Source organism: Xyrauchen texanus, chromosome 15 (genome assembly GCF_025860055.1).
Source record: "Xyrauchen texanus isolate HMW12.3.18 chromosome 15, RBS_HiC_50CHRs, whole genome shotgun sequence".
In the NCBI taxonomy this organism is placed as follows: domain Eukaryota; kingdom Metazoa; phylum Chordata; class Actinopteri; order Cypriniformes; family Catostomidae; genus Xyrauchen; species Xyrauchen texanus.
Window position 1 is genome coordinate 3,079,326 of NC_068290.1, and position 27,517 is coordinate 3,106,842.

At 38.5% G+C, this 27,517-nt stretch overlaps 2 protein-coding genes across 2 annotated transcripts; one reads left to right on the top strand and one right to left on the bottom strand.

The window, feature by feature from the left end:
- Positions 1–1,628: 1,628 nt before the first annotated feature.
- LOC127656429 (uncharacterized) lies at positions 1,629–8,118 on the bottom strand. Its single transcript, XM_052144753.1, has 7 exons — positions 8,033–8,118; positions 7,787–7,886; positions 7,521–7,562; positions 5,967–6,293; positions 5,350–5,589; positions 3,724–3,808; positions 1,629–2,077 (listed from the first exon to the last, which is right to left on the bottom strand). The coding sequence occupies exons 3-7, from the start codon at positions 7,555–7,557 to the stop codon at positions 2,005–2,007; spliced, it is 762 nt and encodes a 253-aa protein (XP_052000713.1). The 5' UTR covers positions 7,558–7,562; positions 7,787–7,886; positions 8,033–8,118; the 3' UTR covers positions 1,629–2,004.
- A 3,103-nt stretch (positions 8,119–11,221) lies between these two features.
- Positions 11,222–27,112, top strand: si:dkeyp-97a10.3 (bromodomain-containing protein DDB_G0280777). Its single transcript, XM_052143357.1, has 9 exons — positions 11,222–11,482; positions 12,698–12,755; positions 13,393–13,740; positions 18,125–18,391; positions 18,638–18,922; positions 21,869–21,973; positions 22,060–22,121; positions 22,961–24,635; positions 25,003–27,112. Exons 2-8 carry the CDS (start codon positions 12,713–12,715, stop codon positions 24,515–24,517), a joined length of 2,667 nt encoding a protein of 888 aa, XP_051999317.1. The 5' UTR covers positions 11,222–11,482; positions 12,698–12,712; the 3' UTR covers positions 24,518–24,635; positions 25,003–27,112.
- Positions 27,113–27,517: the final 405 nt, after the last annotated feature.

Here is a 27,517-nt window from a genome sequence, read left to right on the forward strand (position 1 = left end):
GCACTGCCCCAACAAACACAATCTAAAGTTGAATTTAACCGCTGGAATTACTATGTTGTTAAACATAACATTTGTCATTTTTACACTGCCCCAACAAACGACAAAAGAGTTGACACATTTCAGGGCAAACTACCCTGAGACGCCAAGTCTCAAAAACATACTTGGATGCACAAGAAAAAAATAGAAGAACATGTTTTATTTCAACGGCCTCTATGTATACATGTGCTTTTGTTTTGTTCCCAATCATGCCAACTATATCTAAGAAAATGTTTGGTTGATACGACAAAGCAATCTAAGGTTATAGCATTACAAAATGATTTATCCTAATGTCCAAAAACATCTACATTCTCCAAACAAATAAAACATAATAATTGTACATTAGTAATAATTACACATGCAAACACAACAATGACTAAAGGTTTGTATAGCATGCAGACATGATTTTAGTAATAAGATTTCACAGAATGAGTTTCATTCTGTGCCATTTGAGTCATCAGTGAGTCTGTGGCATGTATTTGGCGCCATCTCCTGGTGGTCATATGTAACATTGTGCTTCACATGGATTATCTAATGATCGATGCATCCGATTACCTTGTGTGTGGACTCATTTTAAAGATAATCACCTCCTCTATGTGATATTTTCTGTTCCGTTTATGCTGCATGACAGAAGCAAAAAAGCAGCATATAAGCATCACCAACATAATTGTCAAAGACACATACATAGCAATTACTCGCTATATTTTTGTCTGTGATTAAAACAAATAGGCTGGTTGTATTCTACTCTTTAAGAGCTTTCCAATATAATTTAACACATGGATTGTTTATATTATTGCAATCAGTACAAACATGTGCATTTAAATAAATGTAAATATTTAAATAAATGATCAAAACAGCACATGCAGCACATTTAAAGCACTTTGATTTGGTCAGAATGTCTACATGCATTGGAAAGCAGAGCTTCTAAACTTTCAAACAATACCAATTTTCTGTTTGTCAAGAATGTAGTTATTAATATTTTGATGATAATTTTTTTTAATCGAAGCTTAAAGGGTTAAGCAGCAGCCAGTTGCAACTAACCCCATATTACAAAATATATTTTAAGTGAAATAAAATGACAAATGAATTACTTAAGCTAGAACATGAGAATGCATTTGAACACTGTGGCAGGGCGGAGGGCGGGGCCGGGTCGTGATTATACACTCCCGGTCCCATATCAGGCTAATTAAGCCTCCGAGAGGGATACAGGCTGATTGCGGACGGTGGTGCGACGAGAGAGAGAGATCGTTGACGGACATGTCCGTCATGTCTGTGAGTTAAAATATTGTTTATATCACCAGGCCGATTTCTCGCCTCCTACTTTCCATTGAACTGCTTTACAAACACACTTCAAGGTGTATGTTGCAACCGGGTCCAGATGCTTCCCTTTAACAAATCTCAAAAGAATATAACGATGAAAATACATTTTTAAAGATGCTCAAAGAGCCATTTTAGCTGATGAAATGTTTAAGGGCTAACCCTAAAATGTCCTGATATTTCCAGGTTACACCTTACCTGATTGTCCCGCTCTATTACCACCCCTTCTGGTATGAAACACACTCTCAATATCAGTTTTTAAACTTTTATTTCCTTTGAACACCAGTGTCAAAATATGATTTCATAGCAGCCTGACAGAAGAACAACTGAGGAAGAAATGTAACAATCTTTCACAAAATACACACTTCTTTTAAAACTTTAACTTATGTTGTAAACCCAAAAAATGAAAATCAACAAAAAAAAATTAAAAATTCTCAAAACCAAAGATTTTAAGTAGATCACTGTCCAGGCCTTTCTAATAAACGTTCAAGAAGATAAAGTAAAACCAAAGAGGATCACTGCAATGTGCACCAGCATAAATATAGAAATAAATAACCATCACAATAATATATATATATATTTTAAATATTTACAAGTACAAATAAAAGTTGAAATAAAATCAAATCTGCTCTGTGAGTGTAACATGAGGACTCAAACAGTATTAGCCGGCTCCACACCTGTAGGTACGTACTTAGGCTGTCTTCTCATCTTCATGATAATTACACTGAAATAAAAAGGTTTATGTAAGAATAACTGTAAGCAGTTAAATAGACGATATCTCTATATTTTCACAATTTGATGATATTCAATATATATATATTTTGATATACATTTATTTTCTGAAAAGGCTCGAAAGTATTAGTTCACCAAAACATTTATTCACCCTCATGTTGTTACAAAACCATTTGACTTTCTTCCGTGGAACACAAAAAGAGATGTTAGGAAAAATGTCAATGGATTAGTTCATCCAAAAATGTAAATTCAGTCATTGTTTACTCACCCCATGTATTGTTATAACACTATTTGACTTTCTTTCTTTTCTGAACACAAAGGGAGAAATTGTGAAAAATGTTGTGCTCAGTGATGTCATACAATGGCAGTTTATGGTGACCACCTCTTCAAGCTTCAAAAGAACACAAAAGTATAATTCAGAAGTCTAATTAATTATTCATGAGACTCGTGATTGACCACTGTGGGAGGCGCTTAGATGAGCATTTAAATATGAGGATGCTACATGTAAAACCTTAAATAATGTGACATTAAAATGTGTTATCAATGATTTTATGCCTCAGTCTAAGAGTATAATTCACATGAGATTGGTAAAACAAGCTGTTTTAACCACTTGATGATTTTAAGTAATATATATATGCAGCAGAAAATGTTTAATTTGTCTTGTTTACATACTGCATTCATGACGCCAATGCACTAACACGCTATATTCGGTCATAATATCGCCTATTACACTCCGTTATTGTAATTTATGATGACTCTGATACAACTGCAAATATGGGTGTATAAATGTGTAATAATGTGCAAGTTATTATGGAGTGGTGGTGTAGTAGTGGGCTAAAGCACTGAGCTGGTAATCAGAAGGTTGCTGGTTCGATCCCCACAGCCACCACCATTGTGTCCTTGAGTAAGACACTAAACTCTAGGTTGCTCCGGGGGGATTGTCCCTGTCCCTTTGGATAAAAGCGTCTGGCAAATGCATAAATAAAATAAAAAATAAATCAATAAAATTACAGACAAAAGAATGATGACCGGAATCTCTTTGGGCAGATGTGTGAATGGCATTCGCTGCAGATGGCACATGAATGAATGGGCACTTGAGAGTATTTGAGTATAATTGATTCCTTTTGTGGACTAATTAAACAAAAACAAAAATTGCATGACATGTTCTTGCAAGCAGGTGTGTTCACGTTGAATAATGACTGAAAAACGTAAACCAAGTAGTACTACCAGTTTTGTCTTTGATTTAGTATAGCTGGGCCTTAAAGCTAAACATTCTGCCACATATAGCATATAGTCATATAGTTTTAAGCAACATAAGGGTGAGTAAATGACAGACTTTAGATGTTTTGGCGAACTATCCCTTATCATCTTCCTAGTGTTCTTTCAGAGAATTTTATTGAATCATTTATAGGCACTTACAAATGAACTTGTGCCATTTTTGCTACATCAGAGCCACTTTTAAAACATCCGTCTCATTGCTTTCAAGATCGTGAAACTAGTCTATTAATGCACATAGTAATGCAATGCACGTAGTCAAATGCAAAGTGCATTCAAAAGATTTCAATACTGAAAATGTTATATAGCCAGCAAAAGCATTGTGAATAATAAGAGTTCAATAGAACAGGATTGAGGTCTTACCATATTACAAAAAGCAATGCTAACACAACGCACGCTGCAATCAGTCCCTTATAACATGGCCAAGAGCAGGGAGAAGTCGGAGTTTCTGAGGACACACACACAATGCACAGCAGTCACAAACAACCTGTCGGCACGCTGAATGACATTATTCAAATCAAAATAGGAGAAATATGTTCCTAATGAGCCATTGCTGTCACACTGTAAAGCAGCATCCTGACTGAAACGGAACATCTTAAGAGACCGATTTAGAGCAATCTACACAGACAGCGTTTCATACAGTATCACACAAATGAGAGACACAATTGGGCCGTTGACAAACAAGGTTATCTCGGATGATAAAAATGAGAAATCTTTTAAAGTAGAGTTCATAGAAATGTAATATTTGTGTCCATTTTGGTTTCATACATTTTGGAAAAACATTTATAGGATTTTCAACCAACAATGACTTATAATCCGGAGACCAAAGCGTGACTTCTGGTTCAATTTGGTAACGACGTAGGCTACCCACGTGACGATGCTTTCAAAACAGAAGTGGGAAAAATGGAGGTGCATCATCTCCAAATAAGCGCCTTTGCCAGTCGCGGTGCAGAACTCCTCCGTCGCTGAGTTTTTCTTGTGTGACGGAGGAGTTCTGCACCGCGACTGGCAAAGGCGCTTACTTGGAGATGATGCACCTCCATTTCTTCGGTCCAATGAGACTTTCTTGATACCGCATGCTAGTTGATGTTCTGTTGCAGGTTACAACTCCCATTGAAACTTCCCGTACCCCGTTTCTTGCTCTCTCATTGGCTGTAGGCCAACGCTGCAGTTGTATTCAGTCAAAACATATTTCACATTGTACGATTTGGAGTCGCAGACAGGTCCAGATATTTAACATGCTCGAGATCTCGCTGACATCGGCGACGCGTCGGCGTTTCTCTCAAATCGCGTCTGTGATAATTCATACATAGCGTTCGTCGCTCACAGGAGCGAGCTACGATTTCAGGCTTTTGTCGGTGAGCTTCACAAAACTGTCGGCGAGTGAAAATCGGGCCTAAAATAGAGTATTGGTAAACTCTGCATAAGCTGCATAGAGAGTGAATGACTTAAACTTCAGTTTGCTGTCTGTCTGCACTGGTCTCAGAACAGTCTGAAATGCACCTTATTTTTATCCGAACTCCATTTAAAGCCTCTGAAAGACACATTTTATAGCTTTTGGGTGAACGCATTGATATTCAATGTGATAATGCGCAGAATATATATTATTTCGAAGGACAAAAATGCACTGAAGTCCACATTAGTGGACATTGTGTTTAGTAGATTGGCGTTTTACGATAAATCGTTAAAATTTAAAGAAATGGCATATCGGATGAAACTAGAGAATCTAATCGTTTGACTCAAACAGGTTTCAGAGTAAAAACGTAATTAGGTTTCTTACCAGATGTAGTTTTGTTTCCGCTTCTCCCAAAGAGCAAAATATCAAATATCTGTCTGTCTGTCTGTCACTATAGGTAGGGCGTTAAATGTACTTAACAATCATAAAAATCCTAATGGTCCTAAAGACGCAATCGCAGATGCAATTGCTTCCTTTTCTATTGATTTCATGGTGCAATTTCACCAGGACATATTCGTGACATTTTAAAATACCTTTTGAGGTTTCAAAATGTGTAGTCACTGTTCCAAGACTGCTGTGGGTGATGCAGGTGTAGTTCTCTCCTTTGACCAGTGAGATGTTTAGTCTTCTGCCATTTTCTAACAGGGCTGTTTGACTGGTTACCCCAACGCCATCTACAAGCCACTCGAACTGAGGGGTATCCCACTGCGCAACGTCATTTGTATCCACAAAACACTCCAACAGGTTTGCAATGGACGCCTTTAGAGGTTGCTCTAAAACAACAGCAGGACATGTGTGGGCTGTTTATGCATCTCCATGAACATATTTATTTTGCTCATCGTCACAAAAATCAACCCTAATGTAAAGCAGAGGACATACAGTTTGGCGGTCATTATATACATTATATACCAATCAAGAATTCCAGAGAGTTGTGCAATATGACATCATAAAGCTGCAGACATAAGAATGAGTATAATGTATTTAAATGGAGTTTGGCATGCAGATCTGCTAATCTAGTTTTCTGAAATCTTCATTGTGAGCAAACGTTAAACTGAGCTATAGTTATATAGTTTTGCATGCACTGGAAATATGCAAAGAATCATGTAAAGGTCAGAATTTGCATCATTTCATGAAACACAGCCTTACATACCCATCATTCGGACTTCTATGGAGTTGTGCTGCTGGTCTCCATTACTGTCTGTTACTGTAACCTTGTAGGTGCCAAAGTCACCTCTCGAAATATTAATTATCCGTAGAAGTGCATTATCCTTCTCCAAAGATATCCTTTTGTCATGAATGGTCCCTGATATTCGGACATTCTCCTTTTCTCTCTGGCGGTCCCACGTCACCATGTCTATATTATCTTCAGGGTTCTTCTGAAATATGGCCTCCAAAACCAGGGTTTTTCCAAGCGCCACGTAGAGGGGCCGGCCGGTTTTAAAATGTACTGATATTCTTCCATGAACAAACACTGGCACTGTTGACAATGAGTAAAATATGGATTCATTTCTGGATAGTTGATAAATGGAAAACTAAACTATAGGGCTATATATTTGAAACGGTGAGTATTTTAAAGGTTAAGGATTGGCCTCATTCACTCCCATTGTAAGTGCGTCACTGTAACCCAAACTTTTTTTTTTCTAAGAATAGGCGGGACAGGTTCAAATGAATTGTTGTGGTAATCGTCATGCCAAAAATGCTGTCGATTGAGCTTAACTTAATGTGGAAAATTCCTTTAACTTCCTGTTGGGGTACTTATAAGCAGCATTATAGCATGGCTCTCGATTCTGATTGGTCAACGGCGCCATCTTGCAGTCTGATATTGCTCTGTAACAACCGCAGCTCCATGTATCAGACCATCTCTACTGCTTCTGGGATCACTGTGTGAGCTCGACAAGCAAGCGAATTAAATAATTTCAACTCTAATCAATGTTTCATGTGCCTTATTTGGCAAGTAGTCTTATAATATAGGGCTGGGCAATATGACGATGTAATAAGATATCGATGCCAATTGCGAACAGATGATGATTGACAATATGAGGAAATGGCAAAACCATGGATCTGGGAAGTCGCCAGGTATATTAAACAGTGACCAGGGTGTAAAATCACAGTCCGCATGCTCCTTGTCCAAACGTATTTAATGCGCGGGTAATTTTGCTCATCTAACCACAATAGGCGGGCGACCTGTCTCGGAGTGACACATGACAAAAAATGCTGTTGTCACAAAGACTTGCACTTAAAGACACTTTTTAAAATATTTTAAAGAACAGACAAAATAGGGGTCTGGGTAGCTCAGCGAGTATTGACGCTGACTACCACACCTGGAGTCGTGAGTTTTAATCCAGGGCGTGTTGAGTGACTCCAGCCAGGTCTCCTAAGCAACCAAATTGGCCCGGTTGCTAGGGAGGGTAGAGTCACATGGGGTAACCTCCTCGTGGTCGCGATTAGTGGTTCTCGCTATCAATGGGCCGCGTGGTTTTGGCAGAAATATTTTGGGCACACAAGGGAATTTATTTTGATTAAAAATATATATATTTTAATGTTTAAGAACAAAATCTGTTCTTTGCTGTCCAGCCAAATGGTGGATATAGAATAGAAGAAATTATTTTTTTTCTTTGAAGACAATAAAATGACATGTGATATCAACTGGCCATCATTTATAAAGGTTTTAGGCTTCAGGAGTCAATAACATCAGATAACTCACCCATGAACAGAATCCACACCAGCCTCCATAATCCCATCACACCTGACAGTTTAGAGAAAATGAAGGAGAAAATATGATACATACGTATTCTCTCTTTTTCTCTCTCTCTCTGGATTGTTTACTTATAGCTAACTGGTTCAACAAGACACTTAACTTTTGTTTGTTATCTCTCTCTCTCTCTCTCTCTCTCTCTCTCTATATATATATATATATATATATATATATATATATATATATATATATATATATATAATATGCACACTTACTTTGAATTTTGAGAGTTAAATACTGTGTCCTTTGTTCGTGATGAGTTCTTGTTAATAAGCGACTAGTGATGAGCTGGCTCGCATGTCAGAAGAGCCGAATCTATTTATAAAAATATTTAAATAAAAAAACAAAGATATGTATAATCAAAAGATTTAAGTGAATAAAATGAACTAATTCAAAGAACGAAAAAATAAATAAAATAATATAGGCTTAAACGCTCAAGCGCGGTCTTTGCTCAGACTCACCTGTTGTTCCTGTCAATCAGACACGCAGTGTCAACCAATGAACCAAAGATGCGTGAGGGAGGGCGGAGCCAATTTATTAAATCGTTCAGGTTGCAATGCAAATGTTCAATGGTATTCTTTTTCATAACAAACCAATTTATTTTTAAATATATTGCGGTAAAGGTAGAGTATTATTTCATTTAATAATGTAATTATAATTGTTTTAACACCAATTATGTTAAACTATCGCAACATAGGCGGAGCGTGTGTAAGGCTGGGGAAGGCTGGCCACGGACTTGAGACTAGCAATATACAATTCGAGAGTGAAAATGTATCCCTCAAAAGCAGCCTGCCTGCTACTACTAGTTGCTTTTATAGAGAAAAGCTGCCCATAATTGCTGGTCTAGGATCAGTTTCCTCCACTCCAAAACCAAACGATAAGCGCGGCTGAGCTGGCTCAGCTGTGGTCTGTGGAAAGCGTAAATTGCATGCGGTGCGCACGCGCAGAGATAATTCATGTATATGCCGGATTTTTTTCTTTCGATAAACAATTTTTAAATAAATGAAAGCAATATAATTCATAAATTACAATGTTTTTATTAAATTGTGATCACTTTAAATACAAATTCATTCATTTAAAAAAAAAATGTTAATGACGTAACCGCACTCGCCTAAAACCGCGGGTTTATGCTTTAGAGAAAAAAAAAAAAAAGTGATTTAGGCTATAGGCTAATTTTGAGCTGGCATCCAATTTAGTTGACATAATGGACATAAGAACATTTTTCAAGAAGAAGACTTTAAGCTGCAACGATCTAAACAACAGCCCTTACCCATCCAATTCAAGTGTGCAAATATCTGACAAAAACTTAGAAGAAAGCTCATCTTCACAGATATCAACAGATACAGCCGGTGAGTCTGGCTGCATCAGGCCTTGTGAACGGATCTTTGACTGTGTTACCAATAAAAGCAGCACACCTGTGGATTTGGGCACAAAGGAAACTGGACCATCACAACCCTACTTGCCCGAATACCCCAAAACATTGTTCGGTAAGCAGAACCGGTCATTTTCGTCCGATTACTATAAGGCATATTCATTCATTGAATACAGCAAAGAGGCAGACGCGATTTTCTGCTTCCCATGTAGATTGTGTCAGTCCCGGTTTTCCACCCAGACCATGGGAATAGCAAAGAGTGTGGATGCAGTGCTAAAATGTGACCCAGAAGGCGCGCAGTTTCTTTTAAATAAATATGCGACCACCCTCTCTATCAACCCTAAATTGGCATGTATGAGATGAAGTTACTGAAACTGAACTCACGTCACACATCTCCTGGCTTCGTTAAGGAGGCACTCTCGACTGGATTTTATCCAAACTTCGAAAAACTTTTCAAGTTGGCTCTAACATTACCGGTGGGGACCGCAACATGCGAGAGATCTTTTTCAGCTATGCGACGCGTAAAGAATTGGATGCGTTCAACAATGGGACAGGAGAGACTTTCATCCTTGAGTCTGCTGCATATTGAGAGTGACATAACCACAAAACTAAATAACGAGGACATCATCAACGCATATGATGCCAGGTCTAAACGCAGGATTTTGCTGCATTAGGTAAGGCAGTGTTTATTTATATTGGCTGATTATTATTTAGTACTGATTGCTTTTTGCTAAAACATTTTTTTGCTAACAGTTTGTAAACGTAGTCGCGTTAATAACAAATTAGTTAACGGGAGCGTTTATACTGGGACGTTTAAGTTGTTGCTAGGCGACACGTTGATTAAAACCTACAAAAATCGATTTAAATGCATCAAGGGGAAGCGCACATCTTAGCCTTGCCCTGGAGTTGGTTCACCCTCCGCCTATGTATCGCAAACTGTTTGACTTAATAAAAAAAAAATACAAAACAAATATATTTTTAAAGAGCCGTTTGGGAGCCAAAAGTGAATGTATAAAGGAAGAGGGGGTCATAAATATGTCCCACTGTAAAAAAAAAAAATACATCTGGCAGCTGTGGTTGCCAGAATAATTATGTAAAAAATACAGTTAAAATGTAAACCACTTTACAGAACAACCTGTACATTTTACTGTTTAAAATGGTTGTAATTTACATGCTGACACTGTAAAAAAATAAATAAAATTCTGTTAAATTTACAGTATAAAAAAATGTAAAAATCTGTTGTTTACTCTATGAGGTATTTGTTAATCACCAAAGTAATTACAGAAGGGCTCATGATGTCATGAAGTTCACCAATAGTGGCTCTTCCAGGAGCAATCACCATTGTATAGAGGGTATGTTCCCTGCATTTATAGGGTCCTATGTTAATATTTCACTATGACAGGGTGGACATGTTAAGCTTGACAGTATCCAACTACAAACACAATATGATGAAAATTAGGAAATATATGTGTAGATACTTACTGTACATGCAGCAGTTGATTTAAGAAAGACAAAGTGGTGGTAGTGGTGATGTCACTGATTACATCAGCCGGTTTCTTTTAAGGGCAGTTATCCCATAATGACAGGGTGGACAGCAATTTCAGGGACACATGCAAAATGTTTAATAGTATTATGAAAATAGAATACAGATGACTTGTTACACTCATTGAAGTTAGCAGAGCAGCGTGTGGGACATGCCAATATCACAAACACCCAACCAAAGAAAATGGTATTAAATGAGGGGAACATATTACAAGAGACTTATCATTGTACTGATATGTGTGTGTCGATGTTTAGCCATTTATAATAAACCTCAGAATTTCATTATTTTGCAAATATGTTCATGATGACTGAGTGATTTTGATGAGGACACCAAAGGCACTTTAAACTGATACTGACCCCTTCAGGTAGATGCCAGTAAGTTTGAGAAGTTGCGTGCCCTTTTACTAGCAACACAGTGGGTGTGAAAACTCTGGACTCATCATTGAAGATTATGGACAATATTATACTTTTATAGCATTATTATGGTAAACTGCAATCTTACAAAATTTTGGGAGAACCCACACATTTCATTCCAAAAATCCTTTAGCATGTCCTTAATTGGCAGTGCGATTTATCATTATTAATATTTAGTTTTATTGTTATTTTTTTAGTTGTATTATTTATATATGATTGTATTACTATTAACCATGTTTGACGCCGCATGGTGAGGACTTTTATTTAAAAACATTTTTGTAAAGTGGGCGTGGCTTAGCGTGGAATTAGTTGGAGAGCTCGGATGTGATTTATACGTAATAAGGAATACATCTTATTAAAAATCAATTGATACAACGGGGATCTTTTTGATTTTTTACGCTATAAGCCATAATTATTTTATTTTATATTATTTTCCTCATTAATGCCGATGTACCTGCCGAACATCACGTGAGGTGATCTGTCCAGTGTTCAGGTGAATCAGGAAGTAAACACACCGTGTCACGAACCCAAACACGGGTTTTAAAACATTTAAAGAAGATGCGAACTAAACGAAGACTGCTAAGTGAGTGTGAATTACAGTTTCATAATTGTTTTACTGTTAAGCTTTATGTTGTTTATGCTGTTTAATGGCAGGTTTTCGTTGTCAATAAGTGTCTGTACAGAAATGTACTTTAAAAAACCTACGATGAAAAAGCTAAAATGAATACCTCTGCTAAAAGTTGCTTCTGTAAACTTTTAGAAGTACACTTTTTAGCCTACCTCAAAGCTGAAGTCTAAAAATTCTGTAGACTTTAGTCTCTTTTTTAAAATATTTTATTTGTCGTTCTGATAATTTTTTGTTGTTGGAAGAAACAAAAACATACATTTTATTTCTTTATTTTATATATATATATATATATATATATATATATATATATATATATATATATATATATATATATACATATATATACATATATATATATGTGTGTGTGTGTGTATGTGTATGTGTATGTGTCAATGTCAATGTACACCTGCGTCAGACATACTTGTGTAGCGTCTCGGTGTTGCATCATATACATAAACTTTTAGGTCTCTGTGTCAAGTTAAATATAATTTAATACTCAATCTTTAAACACATCTTGAGATACATTAGTTTGGATTTATGCACCATAAAGTGTTTTGAACGCAAGAACTTAACGTATGTTTGTGCTGCTGAAGTGTTTTCTTCACTGTATAAACTGTGTGTTGCTCATACAGCTGAAGTTTCACTTACTGCCCTCTGGAGTAAACAGGTGGTACTACAGGCTTTCATTTATTAGGAATCTTCCATTTTACGGTCCGCGTAAATTTTTTAACGCGTTATTTTTTATAAAATGAATCGCACTGAATGAACGTGTTAGGGCTGTCGATTAACACACACACACACACACACACACACACACAGATGCATACATACATGTACATTCATGTGTATACATTCATATATATACATTCGTGTGTGTGTGTGTGTGTGTGTGTGTGTGTGTGTGTGTAATATATATATATATGATTGTACATTTGAATATGCATTTGCTATAGTACACTTGCTTATAGATTACTTCAAAGCTGAAAACATGAACTAAAATCACAAAACTCAAACATTTTGATTTCATTTGGTTTTTAAGTCTGATACTCATTTTGATCATTTTTTGGGGAAACATTCACTGGAGTAAAAAGTGTAACAACTAGCCCCAATAATATTGAATATGTGATAGAATGAAACACCTGAAAATTAACATGACATTTTTTTGATCAGGCCCTCCAGATTGACATGAACATACTGGTGCATCCTGTTGTCATTTTTGCTTTGACAGGTGAGTTTGGTCTCCTCTATTCACACAAGTAATAGTTCAAACTGCTAAAAATAAATAGAATAGAATAATGAGACAAAAGAATGGGAAAACATCACTTGGTGCAAGGCGTATTTCAAAGGTGAAAAGTGCATGTAGATTGTTTTACACCCATTCAAGTTCCTCCAGTTTACCTGCATTCTGTATGTGTATTGTATTGTTATTTTAATTCTGGTTTCTATTTTAAGTTCTTTCAATGTTACATGCATCATTAGCATGTCTTGTCATACCACACCCATTAAAATTAACATTCTTTCAGACACTTAAATCATGCTTAAAAATGTCTGAATGCCATCGTATAAGATAGAAAAATAACAAACTAAGAAGCATTTAAGAAGAAAGATAGCACAAGCGTACTTTTCAAGCAAAACATTATTTGGACACTTTCTGGTTGTCAAAATGTTAGTGGAACATGATTGTGAATGCCAGGACACCATACATCAATTAAAAATCACCAGAATATCTCTAGCATCATTAGTTTACAGAATCCACTTGCTTTGATATTTTGTAATCATAATGCAATTACATTTCAGACCTTTTGAACTCTGACCCAAGCGTCCAAATTCTAAAGCCGCTGTTGTTGAATACTCTTCTCCATCAGGTCTGCCTTTGGTCGCTGTGTGTCTGGAGCCAGTTTCAATTCAGTTTGAGAAAACACCAGTACTGGTGGCATCCAGGCAAGATGCCATCTTTACAGTGCAGACCGTGTCTGACACATCCCTCATCAGATGGACCAATGCCGTACCGACAACACTGGCGATGTGGGCGAATGGACAGCCTGTTCTAATATCAGTCCCAGAGTACCAGGGCAGGATCTCTGTCACAGCCACTCAGCTGAAGATCACTAACAGTCAGCTCCGTGATTCTGGAAACTACACCGTCTCAGTGGAACCGTCTCCTGCCACTGGACTCGGTGTCAATACCCGTTCGGTGCAGCTCAAGGTGTTTGGTGAGTCCGAAAAATTCTACATTTGTTGCTTTCAATGCTACTAAAGGTGCATAACTACTTTACCCCCAGAAAATAAAACGTCTGTTAATTATTTACTCATATTCACATTATAGAGAGCAAGAGTGCAAGATGAGTCAATAATATTTATCCCAGAGAAAGATGCTGCATTTTTAAAATGCATCTGCTAAAAGTTACGTTTGTAAACTATTAGGAGTACACTTGCACATAGATGACCTCAAAGCTAAAGTATAATTGTTTTTTTTTGTAATATTTTATTTGTCATTTTGATAATTTTTTTTGGAAGAAACAAAAACAAGATTTTTTTTTGGTGCATTTTTTTTTTTTACATGTATATACGCTATATATATATATATATATATATATATATATATATATATATATATATATATATTTAAGCAATATCACACTCATAATCGTGCTATATGTCCCTATATCAGCACTGCTGTGATTCGAGTGCCGTAGCTAATCACAGCAGTGCTGATATAGGGACATATAGCATGATTGTGAGTGTGATATTGCTTATCTACAACAGTTCAATGAACAAGTACATTTAAAAAAATTATTAAAAACCGAGTACGGTCATAAAAACACATTTGTGCATGGAAATACTTTCTTACGCAACGAATCAGAATCTGCTGTTGCTGTTTCAAACCAAATGATGCGTCCAAGCCTCTGTTAGTAATTCAAAAAGTTAACTTCAGAAATAGTATCACGGCTTGTGCTGTTTCTAAAAAGTTATTGGATAAACAAGGATGGATTGATGGGTGTGTGTGTGTGTGTGAGAGAGAGAGAGAGAGAGAGAGAGAGAGAGATGGAGCATGTGCGATCACCTGTTGCCACTCCCAATAAGAGATGCTGTCAGCTTTCTGAGGTTTCTCAGTGGAAAATAGACGTCCAAGCGGGGGTATTCCTCTCAATTTCGCGGTAGCCGGTGCACAAGAGTCAATCACTATAGAAACAGCGATGTCCTCCACCATTTTAAACAGTATGTATCCAATGTGGAAACTCCGATAAAAGGTAAGCACTTGAGTTCTGTAATAAATCAGTCTGTTGTGTCTCTCAGCATGAGCCTTAATCCTGAAGTTGTCCATTTAAAGACATTTAAAGCTATTTCCTAGATTTGGTAATTTAGTAGTAAAACGGATTCACTTCACGTCACCAACTGGCTCATATTACACACAAAAATGATCTTTTGCCACCACCTGCTGGCTAACAAAGATAATTTCAAAAATAGAGACAGGAACTCCTAACACATATATACTGCTCTTACACTTCAGTTTAGAACGGCAGGAACACAAGCGGAGTGATACACACACACACACACACACACACACACACAGTGAAGCATCCGAGTGCTGATGATGTCACACCGTCAGTGCTCATGGAACGTCTCTCGTCCAATCAGATTCGAGGACCGGAACTAACTGTGGTATGTGTATATATATATATTAGTGCTGTCAGTCGATTAGTCGTATAATTTTTTTCAAACCAGTCTGGCCATACTCTGTTGAGCTCTCTCATCAAGTTTCCATTCACAGAACTGTCGCTCACTGGATGTTTTTTGTTTTTGGCACTATTCAGTGTAAATTCTAGAGACAGTTGTGTGTGAAAATCCCAGGAGATCTTAAAGAGAACTTAAAAAAGTTTGTAAATTATAAATGCATCTGCTAAAATAAATGAATAAATATAATTTTACTTTTGTAAACTCTTAGTAGTACTCTTGCAGATGACCTAAAAGCTAATGTCTAAAAATTCTTCAGAGCTTAGATTGGTTGTTTTGGTGGAACACATTTTTAAAAAAAATATATATATATAAAAAAAAATATATATATATATATTAGGGCTGTCGATTTAACGTGTTAATTCAGTGCGATTAATTTGATAAAAAATAACCCGTTAAAAATAATTAATGCAATTAATCGCCTCCGGACCGTAATATGGAAGATTCCTGAGAAATGCAAGCTTGTAGTACCACCTGTTTACTCCAGAGGGCAGTAAGTGAAATTTCAGCTGTACAGGTGAAACTCGAAAAATTTGAATATCGTGCAAAAGTTCATTAATTTCAGTAATTCAACTTAAAAGGTGAAACGAATATATTATATAGACTCATGACAAGCAAAGTAAGATATTTCAAGCCTTTATTTGATATAATTTTGATGATTATGGCTTACAGCTTATGAAAACCCCAAATTCAGAATCTCAGAAAATTAGAATATTGTGAAAAGGTTCAGTATTGTAGGCTCAAAGTGTCACACTCTAATCAGCTAAACACCTGCAAAGGGTTCCTGAGCCTTTAAATGGTCTCTCAGTCTGGTTCAGTTGAATTCACAATCATGGGGAAGACTGCTGACCTGACAGTTGTGCAGAAAACCATCATTGACACCCTCCACAAGGAGGGAAAGCCTCAAAAGGTAATTGCAAAAGAAGTTGGATGTTCTCAAAGTGCTGTATCAAAGCACATTAATAGAAAGTTAAGTGGAAGGGAAAAGTGTGGAAGAAAAAGGTGCACAAGCAGCAGGGATGACCGTAGCCTGGAGAGGATTGTCAGGAAAAGGCCATTCAAATGTGTGGGGAGCTTCACAAGGAGTGGACTGAGGCTGGAGTTACTGCATCAAGAGCCACCACACACAGACGGGTCCTGGACATGGGCTTCAAATGTCAAACGTCTTACCTGGGCTAAAGAAAAAAAGAACTGGTCTGTTGCTCAGTGGTCCAAAGTCCTCTTTTCTGATGAGAGCAAATTTTGCATCTCATTTGGAAACCAAGGTCCCAGAGTCTGGAGGAAGAATGGAGAGGCACACAATCCAAGATGCTTGAAGTCCAGTGTGAAGTTTCCACAGTCTGTGTTGGTTTGGGGAGCCATGTCATCGGCTGGTGTTGGTCCACTGTGCTTTATTAAGTCCAGAGTCAACGCAGCCGTCTACCGGGACATTTTAGAGCACTTCATGCTTCCTTCAGCAGACAAGCTTTATGGAGATGCTGAGTTCATTTTCCAGCAGGACTTGGCACCTGCCCACACTGCCAAAAGTACCAAAACCTGGTTCAATGACCATGGTATTACTGTGCTTGATTGGCCAGCAAACTCGCCTGACCTGAACCCCATAGAGAATCTATGGGGCATTGCTAAGAGAAAGATGAGAGACATGAGACCAAACAATGCAGAAGAGCTGAAGGCCGCTATTGAAGCATCTTGGTCTTCCATAACACCTCAGCAGTGCCACAGGCTGATAGCATCCATGCCACGCCGCATTGAGGCAGTAATTAATGCAAAAGGGCCCAAACCAAGTACTGAGTACATATGCATGATTATACTTTTCAGAGGGCCGACATTTCTGTATTTAAAATCCTTTTTTTATTGATTTCATGTAATATTCTAATTTTCTGAGATTCTGAATTTGGGGTTTTCATAAGCTGTAAGCCATAATCATCAAAATTATATCAAATAAAGGCTTGAAATATCTTACTTTGCTTGTAATGAGTCTATATAATATATTAGTTTCACCTTTTAAGTTGAATTACTGAAATTAATGAACTTTTGCACGATATTCTAATTTTTCGAGTTTCACCTGTATGAGCAACGCACAGTTTATTATAGTGAAGAAACACTTCAGCAGCAGAACAACACAAACATGCGTTATGTTCTTAAATTCAAAACACTTGAAGGAGCGCAAATGTTTAAATATTGAGTATTAAACTATATTTAACTTGACACAGAGACCTAAACATTTTATGTTTATGATGCAACGCACATGAGACGCTACACAAGTATGTCTGACGCAGGTGTAGATTGAAGGGTCTTTAATGTTTAAAGATAACCATGTATCATTATTTCATAATTATATATTCAATTATTGTTATATGAGGGGCTTTCTCAGCAAATATTTGTAAATGTGATTAATCACGATTAATGAATCGGGACACTGTGTAATTAATTAGATAAAAAATGTTAATCGATTGACAGCCCTAATATATATTAGGGCTATTTTGTAGTTAGTTGCGATTAATCACAGATTTCCAAACTGTTGATAATTGACATATATATATATATATATATATATTCTGTACATATTGTTTTGTGTGTGTGTTATTTATTATTTGATGTTTATTTGATGTTAATTAATGCCCCTGACTGAGAAATCTTTTTTTTTTTTTTTTTTTTACGGTTTTCCTGAAAAACATTGGAAATTTTAATATGCATTTGCTAAAATAAATAAATAAATAAATCTGCTAAAGTTACTTTAGTAAACTTTTAGAAGTACTCTTGCTTATAGAACAAACAAAAAAGTGTTTTACCAGGAATAATTGAAAATGTAAAAATATGAGTAATGCATCAAGGTGTCTGGCTTTTGTTTTCAATGTTTAGATGCTGTGGAAGGAGTGAGTGTGTCTCTGCCCACTCTTCCTTTGGAGGGTGGGAATGTGTCTTTGCGTTGCAGCTGGAGTATGGGCACAGAGGTCAGTGTGGTTTGGGGTAAAGGAGGCACTGCCTTGTCCTCGGACACCCGCATTACCATCCGCGCTGGATCTTTGATCATCAACCCAGCCAGGAGAGATGATGCAGGAGAGTACACCTGCACTGTCAGCAACTCCGTCAGTGCTCAGACAGCCAAAGCCAGCCTCAGCGTGTACTGTGAGTCATTAAAACTGTTAATGAGACTTGATGCTTTAAGTCCTCGTGGTGGCGTAGTGAGCAAGACATTCGTGTGGAGGCATCACACCATCCACCACAGCACCCATGCACAACTCGCCACACGCCCACCGAGAGCGAACCACATTATAGCGACCACAAGGAGTTTTATACAGTATGATGAGCCTTTCAAGTTTCTGATGAGCTATAAGGTTGAATTTATAATCTGTAATGTTGTTGGCTCTTTAGATGGTCCAGATGCCCCTCAGTTGACTAAGACTTCATCTGAGTGTGTTGGTGGTGGAGATGCCACCATCGGGCAGACGGTTCGTCTCACCTGCACGTCCACCTCTTTACCTCCTGCCTCGTTCTCATGGGAACTGAACGGCCAGCCAGTGACCGCCGGCCAATCGGGGAGTGGCGTGCTGAGTCTGCAGATCTTCTCGACCAATCAGAGTGGCAGTTATGTGTGCACAGCAAAGAATGACATCACAGGGGGCACATCAAAGCAGCAGATAAACGTGGCCATTGTGGGTGAGTTAAAGGCTCTCTATGGTGCTTCTGTGACGGATTCTCATGTCAGCTCATTTTGTGGCCTGACATTCATTTTCTTGACCATAGAGGGAGTAATCAACCCCGGATTGATAAATTCAAGTGTCAACACAGTGGAAGGAGTCATAATTTTCATCCGCCTACAATGCTTTTTTCTTTGGCTGGATACTTTCTCCCATTTTCTAGCTTTATTAGTGATGTTTCTGTGCAGTTATTTATATATTTGCCCAGTTTGTATTTATTTGTTCTACTAATAGTGGTGCTTGCAGTGGCAAAACTAGCAAAACCATGTCCTAACCAGATGCTATGTGCTAAGATTCCAGCAAAATGTGTCTGTCTACAGTGAACGTGAGTCACATCCGATCAGAACATATTAGATGTTTAATGTACTGTAATGCGGAACGGGATTCTGGACCCATGAGAGGTCACAGTTGGCGGGCCTACCCGGTGAAATGCCACACAAACTGGCCAAAACTAGCATCAATTGAGCGCAACAGTGCCTGCCCTCTTTTCTAGCCATCTTTGTTCTGGAAGTACTTTTCCTATTCATTTCTTCCATAGGGATTTCATAAAAATCCTGCATGTTAGATCAGGCCCCGCCCACGACTGGTGACTGACTCCACCCTGTTATCATAGATCCTCCCCTGAGAGATCTACACGCAGATACAGTGAGAAGAATAATGTCTCGGCTTCGTAAGTGTCATACGTGTTCTATTGTTGGCTGTAAAAGTGAACATAAGATTCTGCATGAACTTCCGGCATCAGAGCCACTGAAGATGCAGTGGGTCATCCGTGAAACGGGCCGAATGGGCCGCGATAATACATATTAATGAACATTTTCACAAATGTAAATATGTCAGATTATAGCCTTAGGCTAATTTCCATCTGCAGACCCTCTGGCAGGTTGATGTTACACACAGAAATTAATAAATACATACCAATACACTATACACAGACTATATACAGAGAAACAAGGACAAGAGCAGTGATCACAACTTGTTAGAACAGACAGTAACAACAAGAGTGGACAACAAAAGACATATAGAAAATTGAAAGCATCGACTATATTGCACAAACCACAATTTTGCACATATCCTGACTAACCTGATATTGCACATATTACACCATATTGCACTGACCCGCATTACACTGACCCCTGTTGCACAACCCATATTATACTGACTCTTATTGCACAACCCATATCACACTGATAATTGTATCCGTTTTTGTAATGCACTAACTCTGTTTTACATCTGATATCTAATGATTAACTAAACATGATCACATGTTTGTGTGTCCCTCAGCCACACTTTTAAACGACTCCTAAAGGTAGGAAGACTTGTGCTTTCCCTCATTAACAATGGAATACTATTCCAGAAGCTCACTCCCTGATATGACAGGACGTTCTGTGAAAAGGCGGTCCGCCTAAATGCCAAGTCGCAATCACCTCTCATAGTGGCTCTAGTCACTCGAGACCCGGCAACACTACTAGATTTTTGTTTAATATAATCACTCAATGGTGGAGGCGTCAGACCATGTATAACCTTATAGATTAGACAGGCTGATTTAAATAATTTGAAATTAGCAAAATTTAAAAGCTTATATTTACCTAAAATTTGACAATAGTGATATGACAAAGGTTTCTTGGCTAATATTTTCATTGCTCTTTTGTAGCAAAATTAGCCATCATGTTATGCAGAACGGACCACAAAATGCTGCCGCGATATGCAGAGAAGGACCCCCCAACACACTCAACTTTTGGGCAAGTTGCTATGTAAAATCCCGGGCTGATTACTCTTCCCAGTCCAGCCCTGCTTGAACCAATAGGCGACCACCTAGAAACCATTTTTAAATGCCCTAGAAATAACTCCAAACATCATATCAACAATATAGCAACATTCTAACAACATCGTGGGGGCTGTTCAGACTAATTGTGTGTTCTTGCACTAAAAAAGCATGACTCAAGGCATTTGCAACCCAAACGAAAAACTTCTGAGCAATTTCTCGCCACGATCAATCAAAACAATAGATCCCTAATGAGCTGTTCTCACCTGGAGCGAACATTCGCACTGAATCAAGCACCAGCTCAAAGGTGCATTGAGCCACCTACCGTACCAGGTTAAAATTGCTTGTCGGTTAGCGCCACCTATTATAAAAGCATGAATGTGCTAACGGCAAACTTTCACTTCACTTTCTATGGGAAAGAGCCATCCGTCGGCGAATAGCTTCTCATAATCCGTCGCGTTTGGGGTGAAAAGGCCTTTATGTGTGCATTGCAATGCAAATAACAGAATGCAGGTGTCTTTAGACGCTCTTTTAAAAGTTTATGATCTTTTTTACCTTGGAAAATAAAAACAGCTGGACAAATGGTCACAATGGCCAAAGACTTTCATATAGCGCATGTTTACATAGAAAAACTGTAAAAATGTAAAAAGAGCGCAGATGGACACAAAAACTCATTTGGTGTGAATATCTAAAATCAGTGTGCTAAAAACCACCCAAAACACCTTAACTACCACCAGTACTGCCGCTCCCTATACTCATACTATGCAGTCTGCGTAGGGCACCAACTCCCTAGGGGGGCACCATCTTATCCTAGGCAGGCACCAGGAAGTCCACTGGCTGCCCTTACTCGCACGTTATACGTTATTCAAGGACCCGAAAGCAGTTGCAGAACACAGACGTTCGCTTCACGCTCATATCATGCGATGGGCATCAATTTGGCCAGCGGCAGCCCTGACAACCACATAGCAGGGCCCTGGCAACCACCTAGAAAACCTAAGTTGGTTTGTTGTCATTTTCTCTTAAGTTATTTTCCACAGGCAAGCACCACAACACTTTCTTTAGTTGTACAAATCTAGTTATTATTAACTGACTGTTCTGCTTTCCTCCCCCTTGCCCCATCTCCCTCTCTCACCTGCTTCAAAGGTACCTGTCTCAGTGTTGGCGCAGTGGCAGGGATCGTTGTAGCCTGTGTTGTTGCACTTATCATAATTATCATTGTTATTATTGTTCTCCTGCGACAAAGAAACGGTACAGCATCTCCATCTTAAAAATTTAGTTTTGCTTTATAATGCTAAAGAGTCTAAACTGATATACTCATATGATCATATTTGCAGTTGATCGGAGACTCAAAGATGCCATTGGACTTCAGAAGACAAACCAGAATGATGGCCCCACAGTAAGACACGATCTGCACCACTTTCTCCATTCTTATATTGTGCTCTGTGCAATCTGTAACCGATAAATGAACGCAAGGAAAAATCATATTAAATTATTGACGTTTATATACACCAATATGGTAAATTGCCTGCACTTATGTAGCGCTTTTTTAACCTTAGCGGTTTTAAAAGCGCGTTACACTGTGAACTCATTCACCCATTCACACACACACACGCACTCACACACCAATGTTGGCAGAGCTGCCATGCAAGGCGCTAGCCTGCCATTTGGAGAAACTTGGGGTTCAGTGTCTTGCCCAATGCATGTGGAGTCATGTGGGCCAGGAATCGAACCGTGAACCCAGCGATTAGTGGCCGACCTGCTCCACCACCTGAGCCACAGCCACCATTATGAGAAAACGTAGTAATAAACAGGGATATTTACCTACGTAGATTGTTATTAAAACATTTTAATATACATAAAGTTCCATGTGGAGAGTGACAACATAAATGAATCACTGAATCAGCATTTTGAATCAATTTATTGAAATGGACAGTTTGAACTGATTCACTTAAATGAACCAAGTTGACCAACTTTAAGACCATTTTTGGTTCTTAAGTTTAAATCAGAAACACCATTAAAGCATCGTTTGTAATGCTTTCACACTTGCGAGGCACAAGACAAGGAAGGATCACCAAACTAGGCTAATGACACCGTCTTTTAGGGAATGTAATGGCCAAATAAAAAGCACATTAAAATCAATGTTGTTTAATTTTATTGCTAGCAACTTCATTGTGATTATATTAATCATCCAGTTATAATTTCTTGTTCAATTCACAGTAATGCCTCTTTTTATAGGTTCTTCCTCCACAGAATGCCAACACTGCCTATAGAGATCTTGCCAATGGAAACCACCCTGATCCAACATTACACAACTCACTCCCACAAAACCAGCAGAACTTCACCACTCTTCCTAATATCAATGACCGGAACAGACCAGGCAACTTCAGCCCACAGCTACATAATGGCCATCTGAACACAAACGCATTTCAACACAACTTCAGTGCACCCCCAGACAATGGGCATACAAACAACAACAATTCATATCCAAACAATGACCTTCAGACCTCCAGGTCGTTCCCACATCCTGGCCAACAAAATCCTAATATTCTCATTCAAACGGGTAACTCTCAGCCTGGTGCGCTTGCCCCGACAGTTCATGTAAACCTTAACACACTGCCACGTACTGACCAGTTCAACAGTGCACAACCTCAAACGGTGCATGTCAACCTGAACACGTATCCTCAAGAACCAAACCAGCCAAACCCAGCGATCCAGCAACACAATGACCAGAGAGAAAGTGCGCTACGGCTTCAAAACGGCAATGACAACCATCAAAATTTATCTCAGACTGGCTTGTTAAACTCAGACCCTTTGAATTTAGGTAATCAAATGCAGACTGTGCTTAATAATCCATTGACCAATAGATCTCAGCCCAATCAACACCCTAGCAACCACACCAATGATAACCGCAGAGCCGCCTACATGCGATCATCAACAGAAGAGCAAACACGACGTTCTAACCCAACTCAGGCCAACAACCTTTTCATCGACCCCTCGTTAGGCACCAGCACGAATCCCAGTCAAATGCCTTGGGACCGTTTGCAGGCAACGCCAGCGTACCCCAACCGTCCAGACGTCAACTCTGAAAGCAGTGGATCCACAGAACGGCGGCCTCGATCGCCGCGACCAGATGCACGGAGGGGCCGCTCTGGTCCAAGACCCAGGGAAACCAAAGCTGCTGGTGAGTTGACCCAGGCTGCTTCTGTTCCCCAAGGAAGAGACCTCCAAAGACAGACTCTCAACGTAGTGCTGAATAACTCTCAAATGGGCCCGACTGTGCAGAGACAAGCGGCCCAACAGATCACGCCAAGGGCACAAGCCCAATCCCAAAGCCAGACTGCTCCTAGGCATGCTATACCTCAAACCCAAACCCCTCGGACTCAGAATCCAATCCATACAGGTCTACCTCTAGGAACAACCATACCTCACCCCACTGAAGAGCACAACCAACCTCGGATACACAAAAGCGATCCACTGACGCAAGCGGGCGTTAGACCAGACCACATGCAGCCCACAGTACCGCCATCCATTCCTCTTACTGAAGAAGCCCTTCGCCAACACACCATCCAGATAGAAAACCCTTTCGCCAACCGAATTCAACAGACTCAAGCTGCCTTGCAGAAACCTGTAGCTCAGTCCAGACCTTCTCAACCCATTCAGCAGCTCAATCAAACAGCACCAGAGGCCACCAACTCCACCTCCAGTGCTAGAGCCAGCCGAGTTCCAGTCGATGCCAAGGGAACGCATGCAGCAGGCACGCACCCTCCAGCCTGTGATCAGTCGGCCCGTTAATGTGATGCAAAGACACAGGTCTCCGGACAAGCACAAACAGACTAGAGTGTGGCATACGAGCCCACAACAATTGCCAGTAATTCATCCCATGCATGGACACCCAACGCACGTGAGACAGGTAAATTGTGGATATTTGTACAGAGCATATTTTGCCTTTTCACATGAGTTTACTAACTTTAGTATTATTCGAAAGTGTTGTTGATGATGATAATAATAATAATAAAGAATGAGTTTGTGTGTCCAAACGTTTGAATGCTCATGTGTATTGTCCAGTTAACTGGCTGCACTTCGAAAGGTCAGAAGCAAACTGGACTCAAATTTGAAATTGTTTTCAAATCGAGTGCCACGTTACAACGCCTTAGCTGTAGCCTTTGGTTTACTCAGAGTTCATTGCATTGGGCAACGCTGACGTAAGTCATGTGAAAGGGACTTTTAGACCAGATTTATATCAAATAAAATATTTTGTTCTTTCTTCACTCCCGCAGGCCAACAGAGGCAGACCCAGACGCTGAGAAAATGCAATACTCTTGTGCAACACTATTTGCACTGCAAAAGAAAAGTTCTTACAAAAGCACAATGTCTCTCTGGTGGAAAGAAACAAATGTTCAGCCTTTCCTCGGGCCGTTCCTTTATTGTGCTCTATTATTTATTGGGCCCTAGGCAGAAGGGACCCCCCCAGAAACACCCCAGATATAAAATTTGTACAGCAAGCTTGTATCATGGGGCCCCTTTAAGGGGGTTCTGGACGTGTCATTGCAGTGTCTTGTACCATCAATTAATTTAATGGGGTTTTATGTTGTCGTTGCTGTGTTCAACTGTAATCAGCCATCTTTAAGGGGGGCCCCCTTCCAGCTCGGGGCCCCAGGTAATTGCCTGGTTTGCTTACCCAGTTGCAACATCTCTGCTGTTATGTAGACATGTGAAAGCTGTGGCTGTTGAATGGGCGGTAGTGTGAATGTCATCTATCGGAACAATGCTGCTCTGGAATATTTTTTGCACTCAAGTGTCTGAAAATAAAACACAATGCCATGTTTTTCCACAAACAGGCAGATTTGAACAAAATCCAAATAAATTAGGATGGCTGGCAGAGCTCGACTACTAAATGATAAATAATGGAGTGACACTGTTTGTCCTTTCACAACTATTTATTCCACTCCATGCTCACAGCTGCTTCTTGTAACACTGCTCAATTAGTGCGATTCGCTACGGTGCTTTTGTGGATGGATTGCACATTTGAGTATGAAGGAGACCAACCAAACCGACATTTAATTAATTAAGCACTTTTATTTTTATGTTAATGATGTGGAAAATGCTAATGACTTAAAGTAAAATTGGTTCTTGAAAGGCCTAGCAAGAAATAATCTAATAAGAGAGAGACTGGTGAATATTTCTCAGGGAAGGTTTATTTTTGAAAGTCAATTTATGTTTAGACACAAACCTTAAAGTCTTGATTACGAATAAAGTTATTGAACATTACCACCGTCGTTGCCCAGAAAAAAAAAGATACAGTTCTTTGAACAGGGAGGGGCATGTTGTCACCATATGGGATAAGTTGTCACAATGGAAACCTGCCATTAAATAGTCTATTATAGACTTTTCAGCAGAACTGAAACACTAAAACAACACTGATAAAATTACATTAAAAAAAACTATTTGAAAACTTTTTCTTTATAAATGAGACTACTTGCCCCAATCTGGCATATATGAAAAAAAAACACTGTTTTACCAAAAATATATTTTTAAGACAACTATGTGTTTGAAAGAAGAGACGTTTATGTAATTGGACTTTTTACTGAAAAACTCTTGTGACAACTTCCCCATGTGACAACTTGCCCCGGCTTGCCCTATAATGATAAAAAGCAAATGATTTGATGTCGCCTACATGCAGAGTTGGGGAGTAACGGAACACATGTAACAGGATTACGTATTTAAAATAAAAGTAACTGTATTCCACTACAGTTACAATTTAAATAGATGGTATTTAGAATACAGTTACATTCAAAAAGTATTTTGTTTACTGAAGTGATTGATACTGAAGTGCATTTTATTGTCATTTGTTTCATTACATTTTTAGTCTGCTTTGTTGGAATATAAATGATGTGTGTTCGAACAGCCGTGAGACACTTTCTTGTGTTCTCATACGAGCAGACAGAGGGCGCTTTCACGCGGTTATGAGTGAAAAGTTGGATATGATGTTATACGATCAGAAGATGATGTCATCATTTATACTCTGTGGGATTTTGAAGAAAGTTTGGAGTGTCAAAAATAGTTAAATATCTAAAAACCCTTAAAACAAGATAAATTAACTGTTTTATAAGATGTTTAGGGTTTTTTTTCAGAGCATTTATTTGTAATATACTGTAAGGGTATTTTGTCTTACTGTACTGTACTTTTTTATAGTCAAAACAAGTGAAAAAATCTGCCAGTGCTGAAGAAGTAATCCAAAGTATTTCGATTACATTACTGATTTTGTGTAATATAATGGATTACATTACAAATTACATTTTTCAGCATGCATTCTGCAACCTGTAGTGGGATATATTTCAAAAGTAACCCTCACAAACCTGCCTACATGTAATTTTTTTAGAGGACACACAGGAGGTTGTAAGAAATAAATTCTTACATATTTTACTTTTGCATTTCTTTGTTGTTCATCATTACATTTTTCATACAATGTTTCCTGTTTTCATACAATCGGAGTTTTTTTAAATCAAATTTAAGACATTTTAAGACCTTTTTTTTAAACCTGAACAAATAAAATGAATACCATATCCCCATACCAAAACAAACCCACACAATCTCAAAATAAAAAAAATCATGTATCACATACTCGAGCAGGAACACACATTCAACATGGCCTTAACATTTATATTTACATTTATGCATTTGGCAGATGCTTTTATCCAAAGAGACTTACAGTGCCCTTATTACAGGGACAATCCCCCCGGAGCAACCTGGAGTTAAGTGCCTTACTCAAGGACACAATGGTCGTGGCTGTAT